Here is an 11,492-nt window from a genome sequence, read left to right as displayed (position 1 = left end):
CGTCGCACTTAAAATCAACTAAGTGACTAAAAACCGAGGTAAAGAAATAAAAGAAAGTGGAGGAATGGTCATTGGCTTGCCAGTGAACACTTTCGGTATTAAGTGTATTTTTAGTTTTTCATCGTGCAGAATACCATCATGCAAGTAACACGATCGACCAATTTTTGTGGAAAAGAGACCAGTGTCCTCTTATACCACAATTTTTTGTTTCCGCAATTCTGAATGGCTTCGACAAGACCTTCTTCCATGGATTTCACCCCAAAGAGACTGATGTAATGTTTTCCCACGGTACTTTTGCAACAGCTCTACAGTAATCAGTGTTCAGTAGCGCTGGAAAATTCCCGTGCTATAAAGGCTGGTTTTCACTAGCGACGGAGTAGGAGTCGTAATCAGAGTAACCTGCGATCAGGCGTACTTTTCCTTAGACATGGTGGGAAAAGGTACTTTTTAGCGCCCAGTCTCAAGAAAAGTACGCTTGATCGCAGGTTATAATCAGAGGCGCAGAGCGATACGATCTAGTGAAAATCAAACTGTCGGAGTCGGAAGCAGAATACCGATATTCTGCTTATGACTGCGTCGCTTTTACGATCCAATGAAAACTAGACTGTCGGAGTCGGAAGCAGAATCGGAAGAATAAACCAATCACAATCCTCGATTCCAAGCATTGTGATTGGTTGGTTCTTCCGCTTTGCTTCATACACCGACAATCTAGTTTTCACTGGGTCATAAGCGACGGAGTCATAAGCGGAGTCGGAAGAAAATGAGAACGTTCTGATTCTTCCGACATAATTCAAACTCCGCCTTTTCATTATTTTTGTGATTACGAAATTTCTGAGGTGCTTTGAGTTAGGGGAAAACAGCGACGGTAGAGAAAGCAAACAGCACTGAAACTAGTTTTAGATTTCGATCACCGTCCAAATTCCAATCACAAAAGCATGGACAAGTTTTTCAGTTACGTCTTTAGTTAAATATTTCCGAATATGTCTTATATTGTGAATGTGAAGGTATGCAGTTCTGCAAGTTTTGTTTATATTTTCCTGCAGTGTAAGATGTCCTAAGATTTTTACCAATAGTCAAATTTTGTGGGCTTATCTTCGCAAGTTGTTGTTTAGTTCCTATAAACATGAATTCTGTCTTGTCATCATTAATTTTTAACTTATCAATGGGCATCCATGTCCGTAACTCATCGATACAATTTTCCATTAATGCAATTGCCTGTGATTGAGACTGTTACTGGGTGAGAATGCAAGGTACAATTGTGTATCATCAGCATTGGTGTGTACATTTGGTAAGTTACTGCGTATTATAGACCTTATTCCAAAATGGCCGTCATTTAAATATTCTTTTGTTTTTATTCAAATTAGCCCTTGATGCCTCGTTCTTGAGCTGAAAATTCAAAAGAATATTTTGCCTTAAACGAGGCATTAAGGTCTAATTTCAATAAAAACAAAAGAATATCTAAATGGCGGCCATTTTGGAATAAGGTGTGTATGGAAGAGCTTACTGGGATAAATAGCAAGCGACCAATCAAAAAAATTGTTCAAGTCCATTATCCCGGAGTCTCGTAGGGCGCTCACCCGCTTACCAAAAAGCCCGAGGACCCTGGGTACGAGATTGACTGTCTCAAAATTAAGTGACGTCACGCGCTCTCGCATCCTTGGGGTTGTCTGCCTGTGGACCCCCAAGAGAAAGAAGGGGGTAATTTCTAAAGAAACTGTGGGGCTGCGTCGGTGGGGAAGTAGTATACAAAAATTTGGTTTTATCAACGGAGTTGATAATGTAAATTAGCCACCGTACAGAGATTCTAAAAGCTGACGTTTCGAGCGTTAGCCCTTCCGCTCTAACGAAGGGCTAACGCTCGAAACGTCAGCTTTTAGAATCTCTGTACGGTGGCCAATTTACCTTATCAACTCCGTTGATAGAACCAAACCCTTAGAGAAAGGCCGTGTTTGTACTTCAGGATTACCCGTATGTCAAGAGGCAATACAACCTCGTTCCCAGGGTCCTCTCTCTTTCTCGAGGAAGGAAGAGAGAGGACCCTGGGAACGAGGTTGGAGGCAATACTGGTCTCTTCTGATATACGTCACAACATAGAGTTTAATACATATTGAGGGGAGGTATTCTCACAGAAACCTGTTTTGTTAAGTTCTCAGAGCTGATTTTGATCCGTGTTTTCTTACCGTTGAGGACACCGTTATGGATTGATCTCGAGGCACGGAGTACTACTACTCGGTTCGTACAGTATGTCAATTTTTGTACTTCGACCCTTGGATAGGGTTACTTCGTGCGCTAAATAAACCACTGTTTCTTTTTTCTTTATGGCTTGGTGGGCACGAAACTTCAGTCACTGCAAGGTGGATGTTAGCCCTGGCCTTTTAAGAACAAATAGGCCACTTTCGAAAATACCGTAATACTCTTTATACAAAAATTTGGTTTTATCAACGGAGTTGATAATGTAAATTGGCCACCGTACAGAGATTCTAAAAGCTGACGTTTCGAGCATTAGCCCTTCGTCAGAGCGAATCGAGGGATTATGGGTTACGTGTAGTTTTTATAGTAGAGTAGGAGCTACGCTATTGGTGGTAACATGGCAACGTGAAAAGTAGGAATATATTAGTTAAATGAAAAGCGTTCGTTAATACCGTGAGGATTAAGGGTGCCGATTTGAAAGATGAATTTTTGTTCCAGATTCTTGCGCAACAATCCTCACGGTATTAACGAACGCTTTTCATTTAACTAATATATTCCTACTTTTCACGTTGCCATGTTACCACCAATAGCGTAGCTCCTACTCTACTATAAAAACTACACGTAACCCATAATCCCTCGATTCGCTCTGACGAAGGGCTAACGCTCGAAACGTCAGCTTTTAGAATCTCTGTACGGTGGCCATCAACTCCGTTCATAAAACCAAATTTTTGTATACTACTTCCCCACCGACGCAGCACCACAGTTTCTTTAGAAACTACCCCTTCATTCATTCGTAATACTCTTTGTTTGTCCCCCTAATTTTGCATAAGCATTATTTCCAGTACAATGGTCCCAAGAGAAAATAAAAACAATGCTTATGCAAGATTTGGGGTACAAACTAGGCGTAATACGGTTTTTTGAAAGTGACCTATTGCCAATACAAGAATTGGTCACTCAATTCTCGGAGTACAGTTTTGAATTGAAGCCATAATGACCACAGTGGGAAGGTGGAAGAGCTGAGCACTTAGCAACCAAGGATTGTATAATCATCTAGTGAGGAGAAAAAAAAAACATCTCAGAGGATAACGAACGAGGAATTGGACAGCTCAGATATACATATCAATTCGGGTCAATTGAAGGCCGCAGTTCACCATGACAGTGACTAAAGAATTAAGAATTCACCATTACTTCAGAAACAGCACAACTTTAATAATTTTCAGAAATCTTCTATTTCCTCCTTTTTGAGATGACTTCAACTAAAAGAATAATTTATTTTTACCTTTGCTAGAAAAATAAGCACACAAGCACATGACTCAGCTATCTACATACAACAATACAGAGGAGTCAGTGCCACTATTACATCACTAGAAGTTTTGCCTTTTCAGACTTGAACGGCCAGTACGTTGTGCTAAAAGCAATAAAGACTATCTATTGATTACAATATGCCAGAGCTCCTGAAACAACCACAGATCCTCGGACATGCTCCCGATCAGAAGAAAAAAAAAACGGCTACTACACCAAATGTTTAGCATGTAAACAAATAATGCTAACAAGATTCAATGGCTAGACTTCTAAGAGAGAAGAAAGAAAGTGAGAAGAAAAGCGGCAGAAATAGAATTAGACTCGACAACAGTGACGATAATGAGAATAAGATATCTATTTTCTTGTCTTCAATTTCTTAAGAGTACACCATTACAGCACTAAGCTGTACAGCATTAATTTCTTCGAGTCGTAACATTACAATGCCAAAGCCAGGCAAAAGCAATGACAAAAAAAAGGGAAATAATCATTCCCATTTGACTCCAAGTGCCACATCTATGTTGCTATTTAATCAACGAAAAAGATACTTAAGTGAAAAGATCATGAAAGGAGTTCCTAAAATTCATTTCCAAAAATACAGAAAAAAAACCAAATTACTTGGTAAAAAATTATGCACTCAAGGATGTATGTTGAATGTATGACAGGATTCTTTCCAGATAAACCAGTTAGAATAATAATGATAATGATGACGATGATAGTGATAATAATTTGTGAATTGCAAATTAATTTTAGGAAAAAGACATTGAGTGATATTGCACTTTAAAAAGCTATTCACATCATTTTATGGCTCCTAGAACAGAGCTGACTGACCTATCTATATTACACCTACTGAAACTGCAAGGAGAGAATAGAGTTGATAACCAATTATATTTTACAAGGATATAAATTCAAGCAAAAAATATTAGGGTTATTGTTTTATCTGCTGGCATTGTAGTATGTTGATGCTAGTAATAATTCTCTTTGATTATCATAATTTCTCATTGTCAAGTACTAACTTAAAAACACACTGATAGGCTGTCAGTGCTTGTATTATACCCGCCATGCCATCAGTTTTACTGAATACAACAGTTATTAGCCTTTTCCTTCAGTAGCTTTGATGGTTTGTATTGCTCAAGGTAAGTCAGCTGCTTTGCATTGATTGCTCCTCTCCTTCTCCTAATGAAATAAATAAAGAAAAGGTATTTCCAACATGCTAAGCTACTTAATTAACCCATTCCGGCCCCATAGTGCCAATTACAGATTTTACTCTGTCTAAAGCCAGACAATTTTATTCATCAATGGGGTCCCCCTTAAGGCTTAAAAGGTTAAATTATCAATTAGGGAGACTGTAAATCTACAGTATGGGTAGGAGGTGACTCCTGCTTGATCTCATTACCATGTGGTGTAACACACTAATTTTATCAACCTCATTCCCCACAAGTTATAGCACCTTGGCCACACGGGATTAAGCTCCTTTGGGTTTGAGTATCAGGCTAATAGTTGATCAATTTTGAATGTGGACTTGCCTTGAGTGTATCTTTGCAGTGATTTTTTTATATGTCACTATGTTTCTAATTAAAAGACAAGACTAAATGCTAGGTTCCATTATTGCTTTATTGGTCTCAACAACTGAACATGCCATACTATCAGCTTACACTAGTTTAAAGAAAGAAAAAACCCTTTCAGTCCTGAGAGCCAGTAATAATAATAATAATAATAATAATAATAATAATAATAATAATAATAATAATAAAAATAATAATAATAATAGTCTTTATTGCCAAAAGTACATAATTATCATTTGGTAAAATTCTAATCACCTATGCACTCAATAAAAGTCTACCCTAAAAATTATACCAGTTAAACTACAAATGCATGCTACGTAAAAACTACATTATCTTGTGTTTAAAAATCGGTCTATTTACATAAGAGGTCATAACTCGTTTGGTAACCTTGGGGCAGGCACACGGTTTTTTTATGCAGCCTAGCGGATGGTTATCTACAGAGATACATGTAATAGCATTTAAAATCTTACAGTCCTCTGTCTTTTTCTCTGTCTAAACCCAGAAGATTCTACTCCACAATGGGGGCCACCTCAGAATTTGCGAAACTGCTACCCGAGGAAACACCTTGATGAAACCCCTTGTTTGAGAAGGACAAAAAAAATGAAAAAATGGCACGAAATACTTGATAATCGAATAGTGACAAATGCATTTAAAAGACAGAAAGTGGATAAACTACAGACAGAATTTTTAATTTGCTCCTCATGTTTCTCCAAGTCGAGTCAGACATGCATTAATTCTGTGGGTGGGTAATGACACCATCTTACCATCTCAGTCAGTTAAGAACATCTGTGTATTCTTTGATAGAACATTATCAATGCAGGATCAAGTGAGCGATGTGTACAAATCATGCGTTCCGCAAATATTAGTCAACAAAAATTCTGATTGTCCAATCGGGCAAATCTTTGAGTTGATTTACTTGCCCATGGATATATTTCGCTTGCCCTGGGCAATCAGGCACGCATAAGTGTCAAACACTGTGCAGAAATAGTAATTGACTATTGCAACTTGCTTTTTTATGGTTTACCCGAATATCTTATTTTATAGACTTCAAAGTACACTGTACTCAGAATGCCGCTGCTCGTTTAATTACATTTACCAAAAAGCATGGCCACATCACGCCAGTTTTGAAGCAATTACATTCGTTACCTCTGAATCAGCATACAAAGTTTAAAATCTTAGTATTTGCTTTTAAATGATTTAATGGCTTAGCGTGTGGATAGCTTTCTGATTTTATTAGTCAGTATAAGCCTACTCATAGACTTTGTTCGTCTAGTTCCAATCACTTAGGCCGTAGGGCCTTTTCAGCAGTGGCTCCTCTCCCCTGGAATACACTTTCTATTCAATTGAAATCTGAACTGAGTTGAGATGTTTTCAAGTCTAAGTTGAAAACCTTTCTTTTTGATGACCAACATAATCGAGTAAATAATTAGATTTCAGTTTTCTTACGTTTGTTAACATTTAAGTTCTTTTTCATTCAGGTATATATATATATTTTTGTCCTTTTCAATTCTAAAGCACTTAGAGCTTTTTTTATTGTATAGGCGCTACATAAATTAAACTTATTATTAATAATTTTATTATTATTACGTGTACATTGTATGTGAACCCATTTACAACGAAACTGAATTGGCCATAACGTAAAACTTTTAAAGCTAAAACTATCAAGTCAATGAACAGGCAATTAGGCATCATTGTTTAAGTTTCTTCATGGATACAGCATGCTTCCTGAATGGCATCTCAGAAAGAGTTCATGATTCATCTTATTCCTGGTACTTAAAATAATGTTCAAGAAGATACAGGAACTTTGGCATATTGAAATAATATTTTTTTCAAGACTTTTATGAAAATTGCAGCTCACCTGCTTCAAGTGCATCAGCATACATGTAAAACACTTAATTTTTGTACTTACCTTCTGATAAATTCTACAGCATCTTCATATTTCATTCCACTCTCAATCAGAGCCAGTGCTACCAGAACTGGTGCTCTAAACAAAAATAACAGATTCAAATATTTTCTAACTACTTTTCATTTTTATGTATTTCATTATTTCACTGTGATTGAAGCTACATGTAACACACACTTTTAAAACAAACATACTCAGGGCTCGAAATTGTGCGCAACACTATCACAGTCACATTTGTGGTAAGATATAATTATGGAGGAATCACAAATAGGCGAATAGTTTTCAGCTTAATTTCGCTATTATGAAACAAAAACGGTTTGCAGTTGCCCCTTTACTACTACTTTTGCTAAAATAAATTGAGAAGAGAAAAATACAACTGTCATTATTTTGTTTCTCATAGTGAATTTTGTTTTAATCTGAAGGAATGGGACAAATTTATAGGGTAATTTAGCTGCAATGTTATATACATAACACCACTCCCTCAATCATTTGCTATTTTCAGTTGTATTGCAGGATCATATTTTGCTTTGAAATCCACTGGCAAACACAATACTGTGTGATGATCCATTATTTCATGTACAGGTGTATATGCGCGAGACACTGCGGGCTCAAATCAAGGTCAGCAAACATATCATGAGGCATGTGGTTTGAAGAGTCCCATCTAAGGTTGTGGACGGCGGTTGGATCAAAGTGAGTTTTGACACACTGCAGAAGTCTCTTTTTATGTAAAAAATAAGAAAAGAGTTCCCTGCTAGCAGGGAACAATGAACAATGCAGGCATAAGGAACCTCCCTTTCTTTGGAAAGAGTGCAAGTTATGATCTTTCAATCATTATGAAAGCAGGGTTGGTGTAGTTGTGAGAGCACTTGCCTCCCACCAATGTGGCCCAGGATCAATTCCTGGATACCACACTATATGTGGGTTGAGTTTGTTGGTTCTCTACTCTGCGCCAAGAAGTTTTTCCCAGGGTACACCAGTTTCCCCTCTCCTCAAAAACCAACATTTGATTAGCTTTGTTCTGATTTCAGTTGATTTGTAGTCTCCCCAATTTGTAGAGCATTATTACTATTATTATTATTATAATTATCATTATTATCATTATTATCATCATCATCATCATTATCATTATTACTATTGCTATTACTAGTTGGGCCATACTCCTTTATGTGCAGTGTGCAAAAAAGGATCAAAAGTGCACATACAATCATTGGTCACTGGTCAGCTCCAATTTCAAATCCTGTTTAGTCCAGTGTTACTCATTTTTACAAAGGCAACTGTAGCCTTGAGGATAATACTGTCCCTAAAATTCAGGAGATTTTTAGGCCATGTAGAACACCTTTTGCTTTAAAATAATTCCTTCAGTGGAAGTTGACCTTCCATCCATAGTGGTGTCCTACCTTAAATATGTGTACAACAACAAGGGTTAGTTTCTGATTGCAGCAAGGTACATGTAATCAACATTTAACCAACCTTCCCAATCCTGCAACACAGTGTACAGCAATACAAGTTCCTGGCTTCTCTTTGAATTTCTTTTTCAGAAGCTGTAGCCAGCCATCAACCACTTCTTTAGGTGGTGCGGCACCATCATCAAACGCCCAGTCCTTAACATGACATTGAAAAATATGGAGATTACTGAATGCAGAGCAAAGTCCACTTGATCAAGGTGCTGGATTAGTAATTTGTAATTTAAAAACTGAATTATGACTGTCACTAAACTAGGCAACACAAAGACCATCCACAAATATTATGCATTCATTACATTAATTTTATCAAAGCTTTTTTTTTATTTTAAGCTCTTAGAAGTATTGGGTAAAACTGGCAAACATTTAATTGCAGAGGCCACAGTGTATGGCCTTCAAGAACTGTTTGACTGCAAATGTGCAAGAAATACCTGTAACAAATATGCTCTTAGGTTATTTCAGTGTGTGCACAACTGAATTTCTAATGCAGTAACGGAATAAAACATCAAAAGACTTGATTTGTTGTGAATCCAAACATTTACAGAACAAGTGTCAAAGAACTGTCTGTAAAAATGCCTGCAAAATTGTTAACCACAGCACAGTTCAGCTACAGCCAAATGCTTTTCTGTGAAGTACAGCTTATCTCACTGCATAAAAATTGGTTACCACAAAAGGGGTAAACGAAGTGCAGCTCTCAGCTACAAGGATTAATTTAACAATTTCTTTTATCATAGGGAGTCAATAAATTATTAGCAAAACAAAAACTTTAAACTGAAAGAATTGTTTTAAAGTGGACACAACCACACCAACATGTGTACAATAAATGTACAATAAACTCTTCTGCCCCTATGGGGTCCCCACTGAGGTATCCTCTAAAAGTGGGCCCTCTAGGAGGCTAAGGGTAAATGATAAGCGTTGCTTACATAAACATAATGGCATTTAATTAAAGCTTTCAACCTTGGCTGTGAATTTTTGAGTTAAAAAGTAATCCAGAAGAGTCTTCAGTTTTGAGTGTCTTCTCGATTGATTCTCGATTGATTAAGAATCATCTGCAGTTCAAAGTTCAAAAGTGAAAATCTATTGTTTCGAACGTCTTCACTTCGTGAGGAGTTGACAATAAATCTGCGTGTTGTCATATGTTATTACAACTTCCTCTGCTGTCTTTAATAAATTTCATGGCACTCAATAAACTTAATGTAAGGAAATATTTTCTGTTAAATGCAGAGAAGGTACCGTACCCTTTATTTCATAAAAGGAAAACTTATTGTTGCTCTCATGAGGAAATGACGTTGCGAGCTAAACAAAAGCCAAGACGTGCTAATTCGATTTTCAAGGTTGATCGTTATGCTTGAAATAAACAACTACCGGAGGGTTGGCTCAACAGGACATCGCTTTTATTGTACTTCCACCATACATTTCATGAGAATGCTGAGCGAGTAACAACGCCGGTTTTGCGACAACATCAACGACACAGGACGGCCAGCAACTATACTTATAACCCGGTTCACGGGTGTTGTTCAGCGAGCAGCCGGTAAAGCAGGTTTGCAAACAAGCCACATGTTTGCACTTTGTGAGAAACTGCTGATACAACGACAAAAATCCAAAGGGACGAAACCCAGAGGAAGAAGAAAAACGATGGGAAATATCAAAAGGGGCACTAAACCGAACGAACAACAGAACGTTTTACACAACACGAAAAGAATGCAGAATTAAGATGTTCAACATTTTTTCACACAGCAAACGAATCACTTCAATTCTGCTTTTCGACAAAGCTTCATACAATGTTCATTTCACGGTAATTTGGGGAGATAAAGATAGAAATGACCCTCTCCAGCACGAGCAAACGATCTGAATAATTAAGTGGTGTTTTTACCGCCAATATTAAACAAACTTGAGAAATTAAACTGCAAAGGGATGACGGCCATGCTAAATGTTAAAATCAAAATGGACACGCCGAACACATCGATTACGTTCACTGTAACTGAACATGTCACACCTCTGAGGAGGTGTATCAAAACGAGATGATTGCTTATACTGTACTATAAAATTGAACGACTCGATTTAACCGATTAAGGCTTACCAAAACGTCTATTCCTTGCTTCTTCAACAGATCGACATTGTAAGTCGGTTCACACACCCTCACAACAATACGAGCGTCGTATTTCTTGAGATCCTGGGCAAAGACAGACAAAAACTCTGGTTATTTTTAAAGCGATAGATGAAAAATTAATTATACGATATGATACTTACCTCTATATACCGAGGGAGGGTCGCATCGGTAGGTCGATCTGTGATCAAAAACTTCATGTTCTTGTGTTCCAGCACAACAGGCCCGGGGCCATGTAAGCTTCTTCCTCCTTGAATTTGGTTGGGTACACGAGTTCCAGAAGGCATTTTCATGTCTCATTAATTCTACGTATAACAAATGAAATTTCTTCAAAGTTCGCTATAAGTCTCCGTTCCTTGCTATGCTTGATAATGAAGTGTATTAGGCCATTCAATAGGATCAGTAACAGCCTCACTCGTGTTGCGCTTGACACCAATCTCCGCTGTCGATGATGAACTCCATAAAAGTGTGTGCACGGCTACCGAAGGCCTGAAAAACGAAAACACATTACATTCTTCAAAACGACGCAAATCTCTATTTGTTGGAGGACTGATAACGGTGTGAGCCAAGAGATATAAATCAAGTACGACCTGGCAAAAACAGAGACAACGAAAATGCCAAACATAAAAATCGTTTGGTGAAGAATCGGTTGCTATCGAACAGCGAAACGGACGGACGAAGCTCGTTTGTACAAGCGAATCGTGAAGCTTCTCAATCACAAAAAACAGTTTCACATTTTCGAACTTACTAGACTGAATCTCCACATTGAAATCTAGCTGTACTTTTAAACTCTTCTCTTCCCAAACGGAAGGCAGGTATGAATAAAAGAGAATGCACGCCGCGACAGAAATTATTTTGAGCAGTTGCACAATTTGACTGACTCGTGACGTAATGCTAATTACGCGCATGTACAACAAAGCACGCGCTGGCCTCGCTGATTGATACCGCGAGAGTCATGCGGAAGTCAC

The 11,492-nt window shown here is 37.7% G+C and overlaps 1 protein-coding gene across 1 annotated transcript; it reads right to left on the bottom strand.

Annotated features, from left to right (window-relative positions):
• Positions 1-3,378: 3,378 nt before the first annotated feature.
• Positions 3,379-11,407, bottom strand: LOC138032919 (protein tyrosine phosphatase type IVA 1-like). Its single transcript, XM_068880631.1, has 6 exons — positions 11,273-11,407; positions 10,668-11,013; positions 10,498-10,590; positions 8,428-8,558; positions 6,964-7,038; positions 3,379-4,665 (listed from the first exon to the last, which is right to left on the bottom strand). Exons 2-6 carry the CDS (start codon positions 10,815-10,817, stop codon positions 4,563-4,565), a joined length of 552 nt encoding a protein of 183 aa, XP_068736732.1. The 5' UTR covers positions 10,818-11,013; positions 11,273-11,407; the 3' UTR covers positions 3,379-4,562.
• Between the last annotated feature and the right edge of the window lie 85 nt (positions 11,408-11,492).

The sequence above is a fragment of the Montipora capricornis genome, chromosome 14, assembly GCF_036669925.1.
Source record: "Montipora capricornis isolate CH-2021 chromosome 14, ASM3666992v2, whole genome shotgun sequence".
NCBI classification, from domain to species: Eukaryota; Metazoa; Cnidaria; class Anthozoa; order Scleractinia; family Acroporidae; genus Montipora; species Montipora capricornis.
Note: the sequence above shows the minus strand (reverse complement) of the source record. Positions and strands in the feature narration are given on the sequence as shown.

Coding starts and splice junctions, on each gene's coding strand:
- LOC138032919 (XM_068880631.1), bottom strand. CDS start 10,817: ATGAAAATGCCTTCTGGAACTCGTGTACCCAACCAAATTCAAGGAGGA. Junction 10,591..10,667: donor CCCTCCCTCGGTATATAGAG/GTAAGTATCATA, acceptor GTCTTTGCCCAG/GATCTCAAGAAATACGACGC. Junction 4,666..6,963: donor GCTGTAGAATTTATCAGAAG/GTAAGTACAAAA, acceptor TTATTTCATTAG/GAGAAGGAGAGGAGCAATCA.